The sequence below is a fragment of the Thermothielavioides terrestris genome, chromosome 1 (assembly GCF_000226115.1).
Source record: "Thermothielavioides terrestris NRRL 8126 chromosome 1, complete sequence".
NCBI lineage: Eukaryota > Fungi > Ascomycota > Sordariomycetes > Sordariales > Chaetomiaceae > Thermothielavioides > Thermothielavioides terrestris.
The window spans coordinates 1,395,507-1,417,871 of record NC_016457.1 but is presented as its reverse complement, the minus strand read 5'-3'; the positions used below and the strand labels follow the sequence as shown (position 1 = coordinate 1,417,871).

At 58.5% G+C, this 22,365-nt stretch overlaps 8 protein-coding genes across 8 annotated transcripts; 1 reads left to right on the top strand and 7 right to left on the bottom strand.

Moving 5' to 3' along the window:
- Nucleotides 1-1,732: 1,732 nt before the first annotated feature.
- On the bottom strand, nt 1,733-3,473 carry THITE_2106815 (60S ribosomal protein L12). Its single transcript, XM_003648825.1, has 5 exons — nt 3,325-3,473; nt 3,226-3,259; nt 3,002-3,122; nt 2,562-2,886; nt 1,733-2,480 (listed from the first exon to the last, which is right to left on the bottom strand). The coding sequence occupies exons 1-5, from the start codon at nt 3,326-3,328 to the stop codon at nt 2,467-2,469; spliced, it is 498 nt and encodes a 165-aa protein (XP_003648873.1). The 5' UTR covers nt 3,329-3,473; the 3' UTR covers nt 1,733-2,466.
- A 999-nt stretch (nt 3,474-4,472) lies between these two features.
- Nucleotides 4,473-7,310, bottom strand: THITE_2106808 (uncharacterized protein). Its single transcript, XM_003648824.1, has 6 exons — nt 7,286-7,310; nt 7,046-7,225; nt 6,858-6,988; nt 6,019-6,790; nt 4,862-5,953; nt 4,473-4,785 (listed from the first exon to the last, which is right to left on the bottom strand). Exons 2-6 carry the CDS (start codon nt 7,136-7,138, stop codon nt 4,555-4,557), a joined length of 2,319 nt encoding a protein of 772 aa, XP_003648872.1. The 5' UTR covers nt 7,139-7,225; nt 7,286-7,310; the 3' UTR covers nt 4,473-4,554.
- A 754-nt stretch (nt 7,311-8,064) lies between these two features.
- Nucleotides 8,065-9,114, bottom strand: THITE_2106804 (uncharacterized protein). The gene is made up of 4 exons (XM_003648823.1): nt 8,942-9,114; nt 8,717-8,874; nt 8,389-8,560; nt 8,065-8,275 (listed from the first exon to the last, which is right to left on the bottom strand). Exons 1-4 carry the CDS (start codon nt 8,968-8,970, stop codon nt 8,191-8,193), a joined length of 444 nt encoding a protein of 147 aa, XP_003648871.1. The 5' UTR covers nt 8,971-9,114; the 3' UTR covers nt 8,065-8,190.
- A 592-nt stretch (nt 9,115-9,706) lies between these two features.
- On the bottom strand, nt 9,707-12,295 carry THITE_2106802 (uncharacterized protein). The gene is made up of 2 exons (XM_003648822.1): nt 10,938-12,295; nt 9,707-10,884 (listed from the first exon to the last, which is right to left on the bottom strand). Exons 1-2 carry the CDS (start codon nt 11,830-11,832, stop codon nt 9,938-9,940), a joined length of 1,842 nt encoding a protein of 613 aa, XP_003648870.1. The 5' UTR covers nt 11,833-12,295; the 3' UTR covers nt 9,707-9,937.
- A 322-nt stretch (nt 12,296-12,617) lies between these two features.
- On the top strand, nt 12,618-13,821 carry THITE_2106801 (uncharacterized protein). The gene has a single exon (XM_003648821.1). It carries the CDS (start codon nt 12,752-12,754, stop codon nt 13,682-13,684), a length of 933 nt encoding a protein of 310 aa, XP_003648869.1. The 5' UTR covers nt 12,618-12,751; the 3' UTR covers nt 13,685-13,821.
- On the bottom strand, nt 13,813-15,245 carry THITE_2169213 (uncharacterized protein). The gene is made up of 2 exons (XM_003648820.1): nt 14,862-15,245; nt 13,813-14,657 (listed from the first exon to the last, which is right to left on the bottom strand). Exons 1-2 carry the CDS (start codon nt 15,062-15,064, stop codon nt 14,642-14,644), a joined length of 219 nt encoding a protein of 72 aa, XP_003648868.1. The 5' UTR covers nt 15,065-15,245; the 3' UTR covers nt 13,813-14,641.
- A 38-nt stretch (nt 15,246-15,283) lies between these two features.
- THITE_2042902 (uncharacterized protein) lies at nt 15,284-15,836 on the bottom strand (the record flags this gene model as incomplete). The annotated part of the gene is made up of 2 exons (XM_003648819.1): nt 15,284-15,421; nt 15,495-15,836. Coding segments are annotated over 2 exons (480 nt in total), but the record flags the coding sequence as incomplete, so codon positions are not given.
- A 4,955-nt stretch (nt 15,837-20,791) lies between these two features.
- On the bottom strand, nt 20,792-22,308 carry THITE_2106794 (uncharacterized protein). Its single transcript, XM_003648818.1, has 3 exons — nt 21,726-22,308; nt 21,182-21,610; nt 20,792-21,132 (listed from the first exon to the last, which is right to left on the bottom strand). The coding sequence occupies exons 1-3, from the start codon at nt 22,101-22,103 to the stop codon at nt 20,887-20,889; spliced, it is 1,053 nt and encodes a 350-aa protein (XP_003648866.1). The 5' UTR covers nt 22,104-22,308; the 3' UTR covers nt 20,792-20,886.
- Between the last annotated feature and the right edge of the window lie 57 nt (nt 22,309-22,365).

The window sequence follows — 22,365 nt, the reverse complement described above, 5'->3', positions numbered from 1 at the left end:
CCGGCACGAGTTTGGTGGCCGTCCCCAGCCCGCCTGCCCCGCTGCCCCGTCCCAACCACATTCCTGGCCCTCCCTTGCATTTCGCTTCCCGAGCCGCCTCTGCTTCCGAGGGTCTGTTCCTTGATGATCACATGAAGATGGTACGTGTATTCGAAGCGAAAGAAAATCGAACCAAGGGGATCCACAGGTACTGTTCTAGTGTTTTCCAGAGGGCTCACAACCACAACCAACCTCAACTGTGCCCGTTCTCGGCTCGCTGATTTCACTTTTCTCTATTTGCATCCAAATGAAATGCCCCAAAACACCCCTGCTGCGGGAAGGGAATGGAGTGTGGGGACGAAAACGGTTGCAGCGCCGCAGCCCAACAGGTCGTGGTTAAAGAGGTCCCGCCAAGACTAATTTCGGAGGTTGCCGCTTACAAGTAATTACAATTCGCCAAGGGTGAGCGGGATCGCCACAACTTAGAGCAACATCAACAATGTAAAACCACGAAGACTCGCAACAACAACTTTACAATACCTCAACCAAATCGAAAAAAAAAGAAAACGAAGATAACCCGCACCCTAACTATAACCCGAATCCTAACCTTAACCTAAATCCTAACTAGCAGGGGGCTAGCGCCGTCCCCCGTACCCCCGGCGAACTAACCCTTGGCGATAGCGTAAACACCTTGGCGATCTTGGCGATGTACTGACGGTGTAAAAACATTGCCGACAATTGGCCGAAATTAGTCTTGGCGGGACCTCTTTAACGTCTACCGCCCAACAAGCGGGCGGCAGCCAAGAGATTCAGTCTCCAGGGCAGATGTCGAACACAGATCTTGCTGATCAAATCCAGTGTATGGACGGGCAAAACCTGAAGATTCCCTCTGCCTTCTGCAGCACGCCGGCTCTGGCGGATTCATCAACATCCACTCATCCATATCCATCCATCCATCTCGGCAGGAGATCAGCACCCGTCTGACAGAGAGAACCCCGGACTACTCCGTACACTGCGTACGGTGTGGTTATGGCGTGGCGTGCCAAGCAGCCAAGTGATAGAGTTAGACGCCGATCTCAAACCCCCAACAACCCCCGGCCCATACACGGACGGTCAAGCAAACCCGTCCTTGCCGCTCCACGTTGCGCCAAACGTTCCAAGAATGGATTGCACACAGAGCTTGACGAGCAAGCAAAAGCAAGGCCCAAGCGGGAATGTTGCCCATCACCATTGGAACCAACGGTCGCCTTCTCCACTCCGCTGGCAAGCTCACACGCGCCGGGACCTTTCTCGACAACTCCAACATCCGAATGTACGTGTATGTATGTACTACTATACATAATTATAGTGTACGATGCGCCGACGTTCAACTACCGCGCCCAGCCGTTTCATGTCATGCGCCGCCGGGGACCAGGCGGACATGGCAAATGCCCGGCAGCCTCGGCAGGAAAAAAAACCAACAAGAGTGCGACATACGACTCCGTTGAGAGGATAAAAAGAGAACAAACACTGCGTGAAGTACGCAGTAAGCGGAGCCATGTCGGCCCTCCACGGCTGCGCCGCGGAATGCGACCCGAGACACACTGACCCGCCCGGTGGTGTGTCGTACACCAGTGTACAAGCAGAGTGCGACGAGAAACCCATCAGCACCCAGCCCAAACCAATTCACAGATTACACACTCTGCAAGGGCCTGCAGGCCCTCCACATCGGAACAGAATATCTCTTATCGTATACGGAATACGCGCGCGACATTCAAGGACGGAGGGGATCCGCCAAAAGCTCAACTTGCCCAGCCAGCCTTCCTCCTGTATATTTCCAAGGCTTGGTTGGGATCAGACACGACAAGTGTAGCCAGGCGAGCAAGATCGCCGCTGGAAGACCCGGGGAAACACAGATCGATCCGCTGAGGCCGCCGGACCATGCATGGCGTCGGAAAACGCTTATACTCACTGAAGAATCATTCGTGCCACGGAAAGGGCTTTGATTTGCCAGCTCGCGAGATCCAAAACTGTAAAACCATGGCATGTCTGTCGCACAGCAGCCGGAGGATTGGCGGGAAGAAAACAGATGTCGACCTGAAAGATGGACCTCGACTTCCACAGCACAGAGTGCCCACGAAAGCCATGGTGAGTAATAGGACGTCAAAATACCTCGATCTTCCTGAGCACAAAGAGCCGAAACGACCATGGAAGAGCGGTCTATTCCGGAGTGAACAGCCAGGGGGGAGCAACTCGGTTTTTGAGTTCCATCTGGGCGGGGTGTCGGGGGACGCCGGATATGAAGTCGTCCAAGGGCAAGCAGCACAGTCGGCCCTCTCTTTCCCAGCACGACTCGAGCTCTGGCAAGGACAGCCATACTCGGCCATGAAAATCGTTCTTTTGATTTGCATTTTTGCCGTTGTCTGGCAAGCCTGGTGTAAAGCAAGCCCTGAACGCCTAATCACATGCCAAGAATTTCCCAAACCGACCTTCATTGACGAAGAGTTTTTACTCCTCAGGAACTGTGACCGAGTCAGCGAAACCACTCGTTCGAGCACCCCAGCAACCAAAACCTCCGAGGCGATGAGTGAATGAAAACGTACTGTCAATTTCGCCCGCCTCAATCGCATCGCTGATCGCCTTCGGGCTCTTGCCATCCACCTGGCAGCCGATGCTGAAGGCGGTGCCCAGAATCTCCTTGACGCCCCCCTTCAGGGTCTTGGAGAAGGACTTGAACCTCATCGTCCTCGCAATCTCGATGATCTCGTCCAGGGAAACCGACTTGTTGTGCTTGATGTTCTTCTCCTTCTTCCGGTCGCGAGGGGGCTCCTTGAGCGCCCGGATGATGAGTGATGACGCCGTCGGCACGACCGACACTTGGGCTTGGCGGTTTTGGATCGTGAGCTTGACCGTCACGCGGAGACCCTTCTGTATGTACCATGGCGCGAGGAAAAAGAAGGGAGCGCCTCCCGTCAGAACTCCGGTCTTCCTTGCTGCACGCGCGTAAAAGCACGAGCGGGGTTGGGGGGTGAATATCTCATACCCAGTCGCCAGTCGCCTTCGCGATATCTTCACCGACCTTCTTCGGCGACAGACCGAGAGGGCCGATCTTGGGGGCAAGGGCCGAAGAGGCACCCACCTCACCACCGGTCGCCCGGAGGTGGCTGCGCACAAATCGTCGTCAGTTTTCCGATCGTTCCTCCGGTCGTTCTGGGGGAGAGCTCGTTCGCGACGTGAGCGCCCGCATCGTGAAAGGTAGGTCCTTACATGATCTTAATCTCGTTGGGGTCGAACTTGGGAGCTGCACACAACGTCCATTAGCGATTTTGGCGGGTCAGCCAAGATCAATTCACGACCGCGACTTACGCATGGTGACGGCTGGTTGCGAGAAGGACGGACTCGGTTGGTGTTGCTGGGAAGGGGTGCAGCCGTGCCGAGATCAAGACGACGAAATCAAAAAATCGGTGTTGTGGGTTTTACCTGGCTGCCCTAAGATTTTGGGGAGTTGTGGCTGGTTTTTTTCGGCATGAGCGGGGCAGCAGCGGCGGCAGCCACACTTTGAATGGAGAGAAACGGTTCCAGCCACAGCGGGGCCCCGCCGAAAGCTCAGCCCAGTTGAGCAAATGCGCTTGGCAGCGCCGATTGCAGTTCCACCGGTGACATCGAAGCCAAACAAGTTGCATCACAAGCATTCCCGAAGCCACGATAGTCATGGAGAGATTGTTGATTCTAAACTAATGTCGCGATCTCCAAGACAGTAACCGGCCTCCGTTGAGGAGACACTTGGGAGAGAGGAGAGGTGGGTCATATTCCGCTGCCCGCCGCCCACAACAGAGTGTGGTTGCGTGTTGTTGTCCTGGACTTCAACACCAGATCGAAAAGAAGCCTGGTTGTTGTCAAAGGGGTTGCTAAGTGGTTGTCCAAGTGGTTGTCCAAGTGGTTGTCCAAGTGGTTGTCCAAGTGGTTGTCCAAGTGGTTGTCCAAGTGGTTGTCCAAGTGGTTGTCCAAGTGGTTGTCTAAGTGGCTGTCCAAGGAGTTGGCCAAGTGGTAGCCCTTCCCATGTTCAGATGTTCGAAGCTCGACGCTCGGCTGGACGGTTTATAAAAGGGCTCCTCCCCTGGGAAGGAGCAGGTCATGTTACGGCCAGGAAGGAGGAGGGCCGTGTTATGCCCTGGAAGTCCGGGCTGATTACCTGGTAGGTACCTAGCAATGGTCCTTCTTGAAATGGTAGACGGATGCCTTCCAATGACCTCGATAAATCCACTGTCCGGCCTTACTCCACCGCACCTTCCATCAGCTCAAAGAAAGACTGATCGGACATCGGCGGACGCTTGGCTCAGCAACGCGCCCAAAGCATAGGCTACAGGCAGCTGCCGGCCCACGTACAGTACCTTACGGAAGCAGTCGTAACTCTTGGGAATACCAGTTGGCATATAAAACTGACGCTAGACAATCACACAGAGCCTTCTCTCTAAATATGGCCTGGGCCAGACACGGAGCACCGGTTCCCATCGCCCAACTCAACCAACCCCCCACCCCCCATTTGGTGACCTGCCCGGTCCCAGCGGTTGGCACATAACCCGCATCCCGGACCGTCTAGTTCGTGCCGCTAACAGCCAACTTCATCAGATGCTCCATGAATGTTTGCAGGGACACGTCGTCCGTGAAGATGGTCTGCGCGCTCTGCGCGCCCACGCCGCCGTACGCTCCGGCGCCCGAGGTGTGTGTGGTCGACGGGTTGAGCTTGGACAGGAGGAAACGCGCCTGGGAGCCGCCATGGTCACAGACAATGAAGCGGGGAAGAGGGAAACGATCCATGATGAGTTCCTAGATACGGCCGGTTAGTGGGACGGCAGGGTGCCAGGAGGGATGGGGAAGAACGGTGGGGGGGGAGGAAGCTTACCCGAGCATCCTCCTTCGGCTGCTCTAGGAGAGCTGCAAAGTTCTCGTAGCCCTCTTGGTCCTGATAGCCCGCCTTCCTCCACTCGGCAATCGTCTCGCCGTGGAAGATGAGGATGTGGAAGAAAGTGTCGAGGAGGAGAATGTGGGTCGCCTGGATGGACGTGGAATCCAGGAGCACTGGAACTCCACCTTCCTGATCGAACGTGTACGAGTCCAGGGTGGGCTGGATCATGATGAGCGAGTTGCTGACGTCCTCGTGGTTGAGGACATGCCTATAGAAGGCCGTCTCGTCCGGCGAGTTGTTGAATACCTGCAGGAACTGGCTCCTCCGCAGGTGGAACATGAACTGCGGGTACAAGGTGAAGTTCTTTTCCAGGCGGAAGGACGATGGGTCGTCCTTGCGGTAGTCAGCGAACCTCGAGCACAGTCTGATGAGCATCCTGTCTACCCAGCGAAGCACGTCGGGTCCGTCGTCAACCTCGGCCTTGAAGACGGCGATTCTGGACATCAGCACGGCGGCGGCCTCTTGGTCGAACGACTGCGCAATCGCAGGATCGCCGGCCGGACCGCTTAGGTTCCGGGCAATCGTGGTGACGCGGAGGTGGAACTGGCCTGACGAGTGTTGGTAGTACGTCAGGAACTGTATCATGCCCTTCTGGCTTTGCGGGTGCTGTGACGGGCCGCCCTGGGCGATCTCAAAATAAATGCCATAGCTGGCCTTGGGATCAATGCCGCACATCTTCCAGGAGCACGTGTTGCCGATACCGCACTCCGTCTCGCCCACCGATGTCGACTTCTTGTTCAGCGAGACAGCATGGCCGATGAGACCGGTTACTTTGAGCTCCTTGGTCGTCAGAACCTCGAGAACGGCATTGAAGCCCATCAGGAGGTTGTCGTCTGCGTCCTTCTCGAATATGCGGATGAATGACTGCTTGAACATGGACGAAGTAAAGCTGTCCGTTAAGATCATGTGGCCGCCGGTGGAGTTGCAGAGCCCCTTCATCTCCAGGAGACCGACTTGGTCGAGACAGCCAGCAAAGATGTCGACGGTGTGGCCATTGTGAGCGGCTCTCTTGGCGAGATTGTCATAGAACTGTCCGATATCAGCCTTCGTTTCCCTTACTCACTCGCGCTCTTCTGCAAGATTCCGACTCGTACCTTAAGTGCCTTCTTGTAGTACTTGACATTATCACGGTCAATGTCATGATGGGACCGAATAGGCTCCCTCAGCTCGGGGCCGACCACCATGCCAGGGCCCTCGGTCGCGGGGCCACCGGCAAAGAGCATGATCCGCCCACCGGCATTCTGGAATGACGTCTCGAGCAAGCCGACGGCGACCGAGAGGGCAACACCGGTGCAGCGGAGGTTCCTGCGATCGCTGGTAACCGGCCAAGGGTCCTTCTGCAGCTGCTCCAGTGCTTTGGTCAGCTGGAACTCGGCCTGCGCAACCGGGAGCAGGAACCGAGCGGCGGGACCCATCATGGGCCGGCCGGCCTGGTGAGGAGGCATCCCCGGGCGAAGGACAGGCTGCACCAAGCCGAGCATTTCCTGAACCTGCTTGGCGCTGTACTCCTTGCTGCCGCGGAAGACGTACGACTTGGCGCACTCGGTGTAGCCGATCTCGTGCACCTGGGCCATGGTTCCGTAGGTGATCAGGCCAACCAGGGCGTGCTCGGGCAGGAGGCTGAGACTCATAATCAGAGACTCCTTGAGGGCGGCCAAGCTGTCCTCCTCTTGGCACGTGTCCACGACATAAAGAAAGATGGGAGGACTCGGCGCCGGCCGTGAGAGCCTGTACTCAATGGTCGTATTGGACGGATGCAGCTCGGGGGGGATGGCATTGGCGGTGATATCCTTGTAATGCGGCGGAAGCGGGTTCCTCGACAGACAGAAGGGGCAGATCCAGAGGCGGGCGCGCACGTCGACCTGGCTGGTGGGGTGTGAGCGGCATCGTCTCGGTGGGGGAAGCCCTTACGAGGGGGGGCAGCATTGCATACCAGAAGGGGTTCAGGACCGAGCGGCATGGCTGCTTGCAGGTGACGGGCTCGAACTGCAGCAGGGGCGTGTCGGGCTTCTCCTTGAGCGGGGTGTAGAGGGCACCAATGGGGACGACCAATCTCGACGCTTCCTAGGAGTGAATCAGCTTTTGCTCGAACAAATTGTTGCGATGGACCAGCGGACTAACCATGCGGGTGCTTGGGAAGACGTTCCAGCTCAGGCGGACGCCGTCGCGGTCCTCGACCTCGCCCCATTGCTCCTTGAGAGCGTCGTAGTCCATGATTATCGGCCGGACTGTAGTTTCCCGGGTGGCGGCTCGGTGCAGAATGGGATGGCCTCACGGCGGCTGGCGTGGACAAGACGTGTGCTATATGCAAGCTGTCATCAGCGTTGAGGCACTGTCGAGGCTCGACGGTGAGGGGCGCACCTTGCGGGAGCTTTATGTTCGAGTCGCGCTGCGCCGGGACAACTACGAAGTTGCTGTTTTGCCGATAACCTTAGAAATGGGGGATCAATCAAGTGCAGCTGCAGCTTCGCCGGGAAAGCCCGCCTCAGAAGCTCAAGATGGCTGCTCCGAATCGCGGTGAACCAAGGCGACGATGGTGCGCCGCTTTCGCTGCCCACAAGCTCGGCGGCCAGATTGCTGTCCCCTCACTGAAAAGGACAAGTTCCAGGTCGAGGCCCCTGTCGCACCAACCTGTTCAACGTTGTGGCGCGTGCATTGTGGCTGGGCAACGGACCCACACAACTTGCTTGGCGGGCTTGGCGGGCTTGATTCCTGCAGGGTCCAGCTGCCATGCCACTGACTCCAGTTGGTTCGGAAAAGCTAACCTGCTTCCGTTCGTTCTCTGCGGCCGCTCTCCGAAGTGTGCGCAAGGAGGTTTGTGCAGTGCATTCTGCTTGATCTTGCGTGCTAACTACGGCGTACCTGAATTGAATATCTCTCGTTTCTGGGCTGTTTGTTTCCTTGCTCGCAGCATGACAACCCCCCCAAGTGTCGGCGCATGCTGTAGACAACCACGGGTGAACGTTCAATGTTCAACTCGAGTTTGTCATTCCAAAACGAAACGGAACACTTGAGTCTTTGCTTTTCAAGGGAAAAGAAGACTCTGGAAGCCGGGGCAGCTCATCAATTGCCAGCGTCTTATGAGAAGTGCGGCTCGTGCCCGCATGCCATCAGTCCTTCGCACGCAAACCAGCTCAGTAATATACAGACAATCTTAGCAGCAGAGAAACGGAGAAAAGGTAACGGTGACAATTAGCTTTTATTAACCCTCACATCTCCTTCCCAAACGCCACCACACCTCACTCTCTCATTCACATACCCTCTCCTCACCACTTCAGCGCAGCCCCCAGGCCAGTATACACCGCCATGCCCACGAGCGTCAGGTTAGCCAGCGCCCCAACCGCGGCGCCACTATTCACCAAGTGTCAGCCAAAACCAACCGCAAAAAAACAGAGGCACATAGGAGGAGGGGGGGAGGGGAAGAGTAAAACACGATCAAAGGAAAAAGCAAGGTCGCAACGTACGCCTCCCGCCCCTGCGGGCCCCTGTTCACATAGCCCAGGGCGTAAAACACGCGGCTGACGGACCAGACGGCGCCCAGGCCGGCGGCGTAGACGGGGTACTTCAGGCCCGAGATGAGCATGGCGGCGAGTGCCGAGGTGTGGTTCTCCATGAAGTTGGCGTGGGCGCGCTGGGCTGTGGGTGGGAGATCAGTTAGTGACATCACTGTCTTTCTTTTCCTGGCTCACTAACTCCTTCTTCTGTCTGTTGAACCCAATTCAACCAGAGGAGGGGGGAATGGTATATGGCATAGGAAGGAAAGGCGAGGGGGGACGGGTGGGCATAGCATACCGCAGTTGAAGGCAAATGCCTTGGGGTCCTTCTCTGCCTGCTCCGGCGACGCGTAGGTGATGGGGTACTTGATGCCGGCCGCCCTGCGCTTGCGGGAGGTCAGGCCGCTATGGAAGAAGCTGACAATGAAGGTCGAGCTGGCGGCGAGGAGGACGTAGCTGTGCTGGCTGTGTTAGCGCAGGGCACACACACGACGAGGAGGAATAATGGTGGGCGGAGCCATACCCGTATTCGTCGGGGATGGTGATGGCCATTTTGGGGGGTGTCTGGTGTCTTCCCGGTTCTAGCTTGTTTTGTTTGACCGCGATCAGGCTGGAGGCTTGAAGCTGGAGGCCCTGAGATGGCCTTGATGCTGTGCTCTGTCTACTGTCTGAGGACAATGGCTCTGGTTCAACAGAGGGAAGGAAAGTGCCAGTCCTCGGCGTGAAGAGTCGGCAAGGTTCAAATAGCGGACGCCAGATCGTGCCACGGTCTTCTCTTGCCTTCCACTACGGAAGGTACACACTGGTGTACGTAACCGACTCCCGGCATCCTGGAGCCACCATGTGGCTCCTTCCTAGGGAGGTAGCTTTAGTGTACGGAGTAGTCCCCGCTACATTTGTTTCGAAGCCGGATGTGGACTTCGGCGGCCAATGGGATCGCGGTAAACGGAATCCAAATCGCCCGACGGCGTCGAAAAAGTGTCCGCGCCGGGGAATTGTGCCCCGATTGCCGATCGGTCAAAGCTTTTTTTCCTTTCGCTCTTCATTCTGGTCCGAGTCTGACAAATGAATTATCGTCGTCGTGGTGAGGCTGGCGGTGATGTTGCGAGTTTTGAGGTTGATGGGGTCTGAAAGCGAGGTACAGGACAGTACCTTTCGTACTCCGTGCTCGCACGCGGTTGACGTCAACATTACAATACACAGTACTGCCGTAACGTGCGGCATTGGGGCTCGGCTGCTCCCGAACGTTCCTTGATTCCCGCGTTTCCAGGTTGTGACACCAGAACCTTATTGGGTGCGCCGCAAACCGGCTGGGGGCATTTTCTTGCACTATTACCGGCCAGCCAACCATCAGGCAGCACGCTATGTGGCCTACGATGACACCATCGAAGGATGGATCAGGAATGGGCAACAGAGACAGCTACCTTAGGTAAAGAACGAAGGAAAATACCCCTCCTCCATTGGTTTCCAAGGAGCATTTTAAGCTTACTTATTTGCCGACATAGTGTGCACGAGTTAGTTACCCCGTACACCGTTCTTCCGGCGGTCTCCACTGCAGGCCCAGCCCGGCAAACACGCGCCGCTCCGCCGTCAGCATGTCCGGCGCCGGCTTGCCGTCCGGCCCGCTCTCCAGATCCACCCACGACCCGTCCTTCCGGCTGCGCACCCCGCTGCTGTCGAACTTGAGCGAGAGCTCCTTCTTGCAGTACCGCCTCAGATCCCGCTGGAACGTCGTGCCGCTCGTCCACCCCAGCACGGCGCAGCCGGCCGTCTTCCACGGGCTGATGATGATGTCGACCCGGCGGTGCGGGTTGGGGTTCCGGGCCTCGCCCGTCGTCCAGACGGGGTCCTGCCACACGACCAGCGCCTTGTCGAGCGTGTCGAAGCCCGTGCCGGCCTTCCTGTTGTCGCCCTTCCAGCTGACGGGCGCCTGGCCGCGCTCCGAATTGGCCGTGCTGAGGGAGAGTGTGTGCGTGATGTAGCGGCCGCGCTCGAGGCTGACGACGATGCGCTCGACAAAGTTGTGCGTCGCCGCCTCGTCCGGGTGGCTCAGCACCACGTCCACGTCGCCGCTCTCCAGCTTGCCCCGCCGGTAGCCGCCCACGATGACCATCTGGAAGCCCTGCCGGATCCTGTTGGCGTGCTCGAGGATGGTGTTGGCGATGGCCTCGACCTCGGCGCGCGGGATCTTGGTCTGGAATTCGTCGTAGTATTTGACGCCGATCTGCTGCACCCTGGTGAGGGAATCCCAGCCGTACTCGACGATGTCGTCGAGGTCGCGCCAGCCTCGGTTGTAGAAGTCGCGCGCCGTCGTCTCGGCGACGCCCCAGATGCCGTAGAACAGCTTCAGCACGGCGAGCTTGGGGTCCGTTTCGTCCTCCCTTGCCTCCCTGATCTGGCCCGTGTCCTTGAACTCTTGGAACAGGCGGGCAATTTTGCTGCCACAGCCGGGTAGTCTAGCGACTTCTGTGAAGCCGCTTCAGCAGTGGTTCTTGCATGCACACACGATCGAGGCTTACCTTGTGCCGTCTGAATGGTATACGGATAGGCGGCAATGGTGGCGATGGCACTTGAGTAGGCCCTTACCCCTATCTTATCTCCAGTCAAGGTCCTGGCTGTCTTGATCTTATCGAGCTCCGCCATGAAGGCCTCGTTTGGCGGATGAACAGGGGTAGGGCGTTGGCACGAATACGGAGTATGAAGATAGTCTGGTATCGGCGGCAACTGCGTGTCCATGTCGTGCTCTGAAGTAGTCTGCCTGAGCAAAGGCCTGACGGGGTGGCTGGCGTAGGTCTCGCCCCGCCTCCCGTGGGACGGTCTTGGTTGCGGACTCCTTGGTGAAGAGCTTGCATCCGCAAGGGCGCGCTTCATGACTTCTGCCACCTTCTCAGCAGGCCGAGGCTGCGGCGCCTTCGCGGGCGCTGTGGGGGGAACCTTGCGGCCTTCGTAGACGAGGTAGTCATCTGTCGGGAGCACTACCCCTGTCTTGACCGAGTCGGTGAACCAGGCAAGCTTCACCACCCTGACAGTCGGCTCGGCGGGAGAAGGCCCTGCTAGGCGTCGCTGAATCTCGCCTTCGGAGGCCGTATCCGAGTCGATGTCGGAGCTTGCCGGCGCAGGCGTCATCAGCTTGGCCCGTTTCGGATTCGGGGATGCAGGAGCAGAGCGCTCTAGCGGGTCGACTTCCTCGGTGGCGAGCTTGTGTTTCCTGAGCTCGAACAGGGCGCGCTCCTTGCGAAACACCTTTCCCAGCACGATTTCGGCTTCGTTGATATCGTACGTGAGCGTGGGTATCTGCTCCTCCAGGCGCTGGAGCTCCTCCGACCCGAGATTGGTGGAGAGAAGGAAGATGATGGGGAAGCTGAGCGTCATGGTGCTGGGTGATCTTGCCTGGGAGCCGGTTTGGAGCTCCATGTTCTTCCCTCTGCGATGCAGCGGCAGAGGGCGTCTCGCCGCGAACACAGGGATGGGGCGGCGCTTTCCAACGGCGAAGGTGAAGCCATGCAGGCGAACTGAAAGCTCGAGTCTTGAAAAAGGTCGGCGACAAGACGCATTCGGGCACACACGCCGAGCGAAAGGGCGTCAAGAGCTAGGCGCATCTCAGAACCGGAGAGAAAGTAGCCCTACTTGAGCCGCGAACCGAAGCAGCGCTGGCTCTGTACTACACAAGGTACCTAGCATTGTGTACTCACTATTGGGCACGTACACAGTACCGTACTTCGACAGAAGCCGACCATGACCCATGACGCACCCAGTCAAGGGATCCGGGACGCAGGGTACTCGACGTCACATTTGTCCCCCAGAGCTCTGTGCCCCTCTGTTCTACTGTTCTTCCGTGCCCCTCTGTTCCAGAACTGAGGGGCAACGAGAATTACGGAGAATCCCCACTTCCATTTTCCATTCGCCCTCGGGTAATGCACTGTGTAACAAGCCTCCACCACTGTATACTGTGTAACGTACTTCAATGCCTTTTCGGGGCAGGGCTGCAATATCGTCTGGTGGGCTTGGTCCAGCCTCGGCAGATCTTGTCTGAAAGACGAACTTACCGTTCGTCAGATCTTGCGATCGACGGTCGCAAACCGCAGACATAACGGACTGGCCCCTCGCACAGCAGCAATGGAACCTCAATAACACCGCAAGTGGTGTGAAAACGCATGATTTGGCACCATGACCTCGTTTCGACGGTCATTGAACCCAGGACACCTCCCTCGGCGCTGACTGACACCGCGCATCCCGTCGCAAAGACCGAAGACCGAACCGAAGCCGCCGTCCTACCGCTACCGCGCCGTTCTTCTCCCAATATCTGAGGATGGCATCACACCGTCCGACACCGATGCGATTGGCGCACTGGCGCCTGCTCAGGACCCGTGTCCACCTCGAGCGCCTCGCACCGACAATACCACTCTCGCGCACTCCATCGCAAACAACGCAGCACCTCACCGGCCCGCCGCCCGCCGCCCGCTCACTCACGACCACCACCTCGCTCTCCTCCGGCTCTTCCTGGCTGCTCTCAGCACTTCCAAGCTTCATCCCCAACCCATCGCACCCGCCGCCCCCCAAAACCCTCCGCGCGCGCCGCCTGCTCCCTTATGCGCCCTCCCAAATTTACACCCTCATCGCCGACATCGACTCCTACTCCCGCTTCCTGCCGCACTGCACCCACTCCCGCGTGACACGCTGGACTACACCACCACAACCAACACCATCACCACCACCACCACCACCAAACTCTCCGACACCTTCCCCCGCGCATGCCGCCACCACCACCACCGTCCGCCACCCCGCGCTCGCAGACCTGACCATCGGCTGGGGCCCGTTCACCCAGACCTACACGTCGCGGGTGTACTGCGTGCCGGCCTCGGTGGTCGAGGCGGTCTCGGGCGCGGCCGAGACCAGCATCCCCGCCGCCGTGCTCCGCGCGGCGGGGTACGACGTGCCTCAGCCTCAACAGCAGCAGCAGCAGCAGCAGCAGCAGCGCGGGGCTCAAGGCACGTGCGCAGGTCATGGCGGCAGCAGAGACGGGGAGACGGGAGCAGGCGGCATCTTCGAGAGCCTCGTCACGCGGTGGACGGTCACGCCCGCCGCGGGTCCCCCCGGCGGCGAGAGCGAGAAGGGTTGGACCGAGGTGGCGCTCAGCGTGACGTTCCGGTTTGCGAACCCGGCACTGGGGTTTGCGGTGGGACAGGTGGCTGACGAGAAGGTCGGCGAGATGGTGGAGGCGTTCGAGGGCCGGGCTCGGGAGCTGTTTGGGCCGCGGCGGGCGTGATGAGCTAGCTGGCGGATGAGTGAGGCGGTTGATTCCGAGAGCAGTGATAGCTACCGGCTGCTGTTGTTGGCAAGAAAAGCCGGCCTGGAGAGACCATGTACAAACGCTGTACGGATGCGGCATACCATGTGTATAACATTTTTCATGTTTTGTTTGGTTTTTCTAGAAGCGAGAATCTGCATGTAGAGCATAGAAGCCAAGAACTGAGACCATAGACATCCCAAGCAATGCATCTCAAACAACATCAGCAACATCGCAACAACGTAAAAGAAAAATGATTCTTCTAAAAGTCCAAGAAAAAAGGCAAAAGATGGCTTCCCCCCACCACGCCCACAACCCTTGCGGCGACCTATTTTGCGTCGGAGGACGCAAAAGCCGCCGCATCTTCACGCTCTCATCTCGGAGACAGCCTCCCGACACCAAGCCGCCCAACCCGCCCCCCATCCGCAGCGCCCCATCCACGCACATTCTCCATGTTGGCGGATACTCCAACCCATCATCACCGTCATATCCCATCGCTCATGCCTCATGCCTCATCCCTCGTACCTCGTACCTCATGCCTCGTGCCTCGTGCCTCATACTCCAGTGTATGCCAATGCATCATTACGCCCCCCCCGTTCAGACGGCGAAGAGAGAGAGAGATAGCGCGGAGCAACAACACCACCAACCAAGCCCAGCAAAAAAAGAGCTGGGTTATCCAAGCCGGCCAACGCAAGAACGGAAAATGAAAAGACACCGGACCAAAAACAGGCGACAAGGTATCAAAAAGCCAAAAAATTGAGCAACGCGCCGCAACGAAAACGAGCAAAGGGGGAAAGGGGGACGACCAAAAGAAAGGGGGACAGGGTCGATCAATCGGGATTACGTCGCAAACGGAAAGCCAGGTGAAATTGACTTCTCCTAGTCGGGAGCAGTCTCGCCATCGACGCAGGACGTCTTTCGCCGCATTTTCTCGGCTCAGTGCTTGCTCTTCCTTTTGAGAATGTCAGCGCCTCGACTCCAGAAAACAGACGGAAGTTCACAAGAAGCATTGTTCGACGAAGGAGATGCAACGGACTTGGGAAGGTGCAGCTGTCACAATCGGACAGTATAGACGACGTATGAGGTGTAGTGGGATCGGTGCTTGTGCTTGGGAGGGACGGGGACAGGGGCAGGGGCAGGGGCAGGGCCAACGTACTTCTTTCCGGCGGCCTTGGGCTTGCTGCCGGCCATCCATCCAAGCATCGACGACGGGGCGCCGCCCTTGTCCCTCTTCTTGGGCGGCTTGCCCGGCTCGACCTGCACGATCTGCGGCTCCATCCCCGGCCGCACGCGCGGGCCGGGAACCCCGCCGGCCATGCCGGGCCAGCCTGCGCCCACCGGGGGAGGGGGGATCGGCATGCCGCCGCCGCCGGCGCCTCCTGGCCTGGTGCTTGACGGGCGTATGAAAGGCATGCCGGGGTGGTGGGGCCGCGGCGCGTGTCCGTGTGCCGGGTGCTGGCCCTGGCCGGGGTGGGGAGGCCGGGGGATGCCCCCCGGCTGGATTCCGTTGGGGTGCATCTGCTGGCCACGGAGCGGAGCCTTATCCATGGGCCACATGTGCATTGTGATGGACCAGTTGGGCTGGATGACCTTTTCCCAGACGGCGGGAAGGATGATCTCGCCGTCAGGTCCGATCAGGTCGTAGTGGCCTTCCTGGACATGCGGCCCAATGACATCCACATGCAGGAACGCTTGTTTGATGAGTTCCTCCATGCCCTACGAAAGCACAAGTCAGTCAGCGAGCGTGATCCAGCACAAGGGGGCGGCGAGGGAGCGCGGATCGACCTACCTGCCAAGTCTGGCACAGGTGGAACGGGAAGCTGAACTTCCGGCCGACCGCATCCTTGAACTTGATGGGCGGCTTCTCCTTCTTCTGCGCAGCCTCCTCGACTTTGGCCTTGGCTTCCTCAAGGAGCCTCTTCTTCAGCGCTTCCTGCTCCTTCTTCGCCGCCTCTTCGGCCGCCTTGGCTTCCTCAGCCGCCTTGCGCTCAGCTTCAAGCTTCTCACGCGCCTCGATCTCTGCCTTCAGCTTCGCCTCAGCCTCGAGCTTCTTCCGCCATTCGGCTTCCTCAGCTGCCTTCCTGGCCGCCTCGGCTTCGGCTTCTTCCTTGGCCTTTTGGGCAGCTTCCATCTTTTTGCGCTCGGCTTCGACTGCGGCGGCCATCTTCTCCTCCTGCTCCTTGATGGCCGCCTCCAGTCTCTTCTTGGCTTCTTCTTCGATCCTCTTCAATCGCTCCGCCTCCTCCGCTGCTTTAGCTGCGGCGGCGGCCTTCGCTTCTTCCTCGGCCTTGATCCGGGCATGAATCTTCTCCTGTTCCTCCCTGATCGCCAGCTCGATCCTAGCCTTGGCTTGAGCCTCGGCCAAGGCGGCAGCTTCTTCCTCGCGCCTTTTCCGCTCCTCGGCGGCTCTCAAGTCGGCCTGCAGCTTCTCCTGCGCTTCGCGCTCGATGCGCCTGATCGCCTCTTCTTGCTCCCTCTTCCTCTCCTCAGCCGCCCTGAGCTCGGCTTCCAGTTTCTCGCGCGTCTCGCGTTCGATGCGCTTCACGGTCTCTTCCTGCATCCTCCTCCTCTCCTCCTCCGCCCTCCTCTCGGCCTCCAGCCTCTCACGCGCCACCCTCTCGGCCTCGATTCTTGCCCGCTCGATTTCCTTTTTGGCCTCCTCTTGTGCCTTCCGCATTTCTTCCATCCGTCTCTGGAGAGCCTCCTCGGCCTCTTTCTGCATTTTCACCTTGAGCTCGGCTAGCTCTTCTGCCTCCTTCTTTTTCTTCTCTTCTTCTTGGAACTTCGCAAGCTGCTTCTTCAGTCCTTCCACCTCTGGATTTGGCTTCTCCGGAGCCGGGGGTGCGGGTGTTGCCGGTGCAGGCGCGCCGACTTCGGTCGGCGGGGGCGGAGGGGCACTGTACATGTAGTGTTGCAGATGCGGTGGAACCACGTACCCCAGCGCTCCTCCGCCGCCGTAGAAGCCGGGGCCGCCTTGGTGGTAAGGCATCAAATCGTAGTGGCCATGACCTCGCGGGTCGGTGCCAAAGTAGTTGGCGCCGTTGGCACCGATCGGGGTAAAGGGATTCCGGTAGTCGTTGTAGGGAACCATCTGGCCGTTGTAGTGGCTCGGCATGTAGCCGACGTGGCTCTGGGCGTAGCCGCCGGGTTGATGGCCGGGCCTCGCGCCGTAGAAGGCGCCCTGGTTCTGCGGGGGTGGCGGGCCGTAACCGCGCCCGTATGTCGGACCGTAGTCGTCGGAAGGGTCCACGCTCATTGGCGGGGCCGACGGGGCGTGAAGATAAGACTGGCGTCCGGCGGGAATTCTGTGCCGGCGCGGGTTTCCACGAAGCAGACCTGGGCTGCGGGATCGGGGAAGCGGGCGCTTGTACGCTTGGCCCGTCGAGGCGGAATCGGAGGGGTCAAGCTCGTCGTATTCTTGTCCCCACTGATCCTCGTCGTCCTCCTCCTCTTCTTCTTCTTCGTCGTCGTCGTCGTCAGCCAGGGATTCGCTGTATTCCTGGCTAAGTTGCGAGGACGATGCGGCCTCGTCGTCGTCGAATGAACTCGATGAACTCGAAATTGAGGTGTGTTTTTTGTTGATTGTCACAGTTCGTCTCCTGTATGGCGCGGAGTCAAGTGATTGGCGCGCGGGTCAGCCAGGTACCTTTAACCGCTTTGGAACGAGGACACGGGGTCCTGCGGCACAGCCGACTCGACAGGGGGGCGGTCAAGTAAGGTCTGGTTCCCAAGGTTGGTTGACTTACGACGACATTGGTGATGGTGATGAATTGTCTCCGTCACCTTTCACCCACGACAACCCAGGGGGGTCGAGAGCCGGAGCAGAGGCGATTTGGATTGGGGTGGTCGCCAACAGATTTTTCCGGTGTGCGTGCCAACGCTGTCCTCGAGGAAGCGAAACGCAGGGTTGGCGGTGTGTTGTCGGATCGTGCAGGGGTGCGAGTGGTGGCTTGGAATGCGGGCGCCGCGAGGAGAGGAGGCTGTGCGCGCTGAGAAGCGGGTAACTATGGCTGAAAGGGGGGTGCAAAAGTGCGGGAAGGCTCCGTGACGAGCTGTCTGTTTCAAAGCGATGCTCCTTCGGAAGAGGTCAACGCACGGCCGCTATAAGCTTTTTGAGTGGTTGGGCGCGAAAAGCAGGGAGGGGAGATCGGGTTTCGAGTCTGCGGTGGGCTGCGGGTCAGAGACAGCCGGAAGAACACAGCTGGACGCAGTATGCACAAAACGCCTAGACCCGATCCACTCAAGAGGCTTCCGGGAGAGACAAGGGTCGACGGAGGCAGGTGAGAGGGCGAGACAACCCGGGCGAGGCGGAATTGAACCCCTAGCCCATCCCGGCCGCCATGATGAAGAATTTGAGGGGTGTGAACTGGCCGGCGCTCGCAGGGACGCGGAAATCAAGCGGAGTCTTGGTTTTTAACCATAGGTGGGTGGAGGGGCAGAGCGCGGGGCCGAAAGCACTTGCCTCTGCGCTTGAGGTGAGCCTGGCTCAAGTGACACTCGTGACCACAGGCACAGGCGGGCAGCAGGGAGACGGCAGCTGGGGGGAGGGGGCGGATTGAGAGCCGGAGGTGGCCGGCGAGGGGAGCCGCCCCGTCATACACTAGCACACGGGCACGAGGTAACGTTCGCTCACTTGGCGGTAAGGGAGAACAAGCCTCAGCATGGAGTGAAAGTTAGCAGAGCGGCATCAGTGAGGGGCCGCTCATTCGGCTGACGGAATGTCGAAACCCCGCGATAGGTAGCAGTGAAAGCATCAGCCCAGCAAGGCAACCAGCAAGGCGGCGGGGGCCCATGGGCTGCGAGCACAAGACAGCGCCAAGCAACAGGCCCGTGACGGCGACTGGTTGCACGTCAACGACACGACGACAACACGTTATGTTATCTGGCGGCGGAGCTGTGGCGAACACCACGAATCCCATCACAGGAGACGCGAGGCAAGTCTCAGCCTTTTCCGACCCCGGCCACCGTTCCCGTTGAAATTGTGTATTCGGCCTTCAGAGACCAACTCCCAAGCCGGGTGGGGAAGAAGTCGGGCATACTGCGGAGGGCAGAAGGCAATGACGTGCAAGAATTGCAGAGCGCAAAACCTGCCATCGGCGGGGGGACAGAGAAAACAAAACAGGAAACAAAAAGAAACCAGAAAAGAAAAGGAAAAAAGTGAAAAAAAAAAAAAAGAAGAAAAGATAAGAAGAGAAGAGGAGAGGAAACAGAAACGGTGAGGCAACGGAAGGAGTACTAAACAAGCCGAAAGGAGACACCGTCATACCGGAGATTGGGTCCTGGCCGGTCTTGAAGTGGTCCGCACTCGCTGTCAGCTGATGAGCGCCGATGTTGTACCTGACCGTCCGAACATCAGATGTACTGCTAGTACCGCCGCGACGTGAAATGGTGTGTGGATGTGGGGTTGGGCTGGTACCAGGTGGCGGAGTTGGGAGAGCTGGGAAATGTGCACCGTACCTGACACCCGACAGCTGTTCGGTCGTTTGGGCAGTGCTTTCTTGCCTGGATTCGAGCTGCCTTGTTGAACGCGATAAAATAATGTCGAGAAGGTTGCAGTTGGATTTTGTGCTCCTGTAAATGCAACTTGACTGGAAGCTGACTTGAAGATGCCACTCGCACAGACTGAGTCCGGCCGAGAAAATTGGATCTTGAAGGGCAGGTGCTGGTGGAGAACACGTACCTCCGGGTTTTTATTCAGGTTTTCGTGAGGTGGCCGAGAGGCTTGGTGCAAGCGGAGCAATAAAATGTACGCTCGAGGTACAGGATGGCACCTGCAGCGCAAGCAACTAATCGGAAGAAGCGGAGCGTTGGTCCCGGTCTACAGAAAAATCACTCACTAGGGACACTGAGGCTCGGTTCGACAACACGACAGAGCAAATGCGCGGAGCCTCTCGGTGAGATGCCTGATGCCAACGGGGCGTCACCGGCCCAAGGAGATCTGTCAAGGCGGTGAATCTCTTCTTCGACTTGAGGCAACGACTCTGGAGTGGCGTTGGCCATCCGTTGTGCCTGCAACTGAGCAGAGGCCAACGGCCCTGCAGCTCAACGCTCGGCCAGTCCCCACAGGGATCGTTTCACCGGTGGCGGAAGCCAATCCCTCTCTGCAACCCCAGCCGGGCTGCCCAGCGGTCATAATGTCGAAGGCAACCTCAGAAAGTTCCACACGGTTGTCTGTATTCCTTGGGCCGGGATCCTTAGGTCCTGGAAGAATAGGGGTGCCAGTTCGTGCGTAGAGTTGGGAACACAGGGAGCCGGGCATGTGATCCAATATCCGTACGACGGCGTGAGTCACAAAGAGAGTGCAAGTTTCGAACGTGACAGGGCAGGGAAATCAAATCTGACTTTGGCGAGAGCGATTGGGCGAGTGTGTAGATGCCGGACAAGATCCAACGGACACTGAGGTCTTAGATATAAAGACCTCGTCCTGCGGCATCTCATTTCGACGTTGACGCCGTGTTTGTAAATCTTTGCTAATTAACCGCAACAATGTCGGCGTAAGGTTTGAGTTTTGGTCTCATCGGCGTACACGTCAACGTACGTACGTCCCAGGCTAATGGTCGGCGTAGGGGACCATTCCAGGCACCTTGAACTCCTGCCGCTCCTCGCACAGCCCGTCAAGCGACCATTGAGGTGTGCTCGACTACACAACAAAAACAGGATATGTGAGGTTGTGGGTGTTGTGCCTGCAGTTCCAAACCCACCCTCTTCTCCTTGGTGAGCCGAGCCCGGCAATCACCGGTGTTTTTCTGCCCAAAGCGAACATGAGAAAGGAGACAGCGGTGAAGCGTCTCAGCGAATATCAGAGGCAGTCAAGTGCGCAGCAGAGCCACTGCGAACCACTTGCTGGTTGGGCTCCAAGGCAACCGCCCATTCCCCACCAACGGGCCACTGACTGCTTTATTGGAGCCACGTACGGGTTGTCTTTCGCATGTTCTGCCCAGGAGACCCACACCTCGGCTCTTGTAAGCATTGACGAGCAACGCGCCCAATGAATGAATGGAACGCGGAGATTTGCTGAAAACACTTCGACCATCCAACACGATGCCGAAAAGCTCGCGTCAAAAGTTGGCACAGGCACCGGGACCGTCTCCACCACAACTCATGCTGCTGCGGGCGTCGCGAGCGTGCCACTGGATCTCTGCGCGGCGGCGCCGATGATATTCTCCTGGGCCCAAAGGCCATCATCTCTTGATGGCCAACGAGGCAGACGCATCGCCAGAGAGCAATTCCCGAGCTGCCGCAATCTCAGCTTCGCTGTAACCACGCCAGCCCCGGTCCTGTGCAGTGCTGCGTCGGACGATCTCGGACAGCTTGGCTGTCGCTAACTCATTCAGCCGCTCAATGGTGCTCCTGTCTGGAAGGGCGAACTCGCTGTCACCCGATCGTACTGGCGGCTTTCCGGGATCGCGGAGCACCCTCTGGGAAACCTGGGGAATTGTCAGCTGCCATCCGGATATCACACTTTGAGGGACTTACCAGCTTCAAGCCGTAGTATCCTCTAAGATAATCGTCGCAGAGCTCGATGCTACGCGAGAAACGCTTGATAGCCTCAGCCATGGACTTCTGATACGACCCGCTGCCCGCTCCCGGAGCGGTGGCGTTCATGTAATGCAGCTCGCCCAACCGAGCATGTATCTGAACGGGTTGCATTAGCATAGGGCTTAGATCCCGCGCTATCGCTGTGGTTGGATGGCATACATTCCATGCATTTGGCGCCAACACCAGGACCTCTTCCATGGCGTAAATGGCCTGTGGATACAGGCCCTGAGACAGGTAGACATCCGACAGCTCGGACCAAGCTTCGGCATCGGTAGGGGAGAAGCCGAGAAGTTGCACAAGGGCTGAGGCAGCGTCGGATAGGCGCCCCATTGACCGCAGGAGCGCGATCCGCCTCTTCGCAATAGGCTGCAGTCACTTGGGTGAGCGACCGATCGGATGAGAGCAGAGCAGCAGGGTGGGGGAGGGGGAGGGGGGGAAGGGGCGGTGGAGGGGAAAGTTGAAGAGAAGGGTGGTAACGGACGATGTTGGTATCGTTCTCGCTCAATATCTGATCGTACTCCTTCAACACAGCCTCCAATTCGCTGTTGTTCTTTGCCTCGGCCTCCTTCACCAACCCGTTGAGCGCCTGCACCCGTTCGTTGTCCGGTCCGAAACGCGCGACGAGACGCTCAAGGCATTGGTGCGCGGACCGCTCATCGCCCGTCCGCAGACACGCCAGTATAAGATTCTCGTACTGGAGCCAGAGCTCTGGCTTCTCGGAGCTTGCGAACAAGGCATTGAGGGCCGACGAGGACACGGTCGAGGGCGAGCTGCGCAGGATTGTTGGAGCTTGCTGCGACAACGTCAACGCCGCTTCTGGGGAGAGCTGCGTTGTCGGGCGGAGGAGCGATGGCGCCATCGATGATGCAAACTGGTTCAAGTGTCCCTGCTTTCTTGTTTCTTGCTGAGCTGCTGTTCGTTCAACCTAGTGTATGTGCTGGTATTGGTAGTGGAGCGGACGACACCGTGCGGACGGAGCTGTGGTGGAGCTGACCTTGGACCTGTTGTGGAGCTGGCTTGTGCCAAGAACCCCAGCAGGGTACTGCGTAAGAGGCTACAGGTAGCCAGTTAATTACAGCCACGGTGTAAGTACAGTGCGAGATCCTGCCCTGCAGGATACT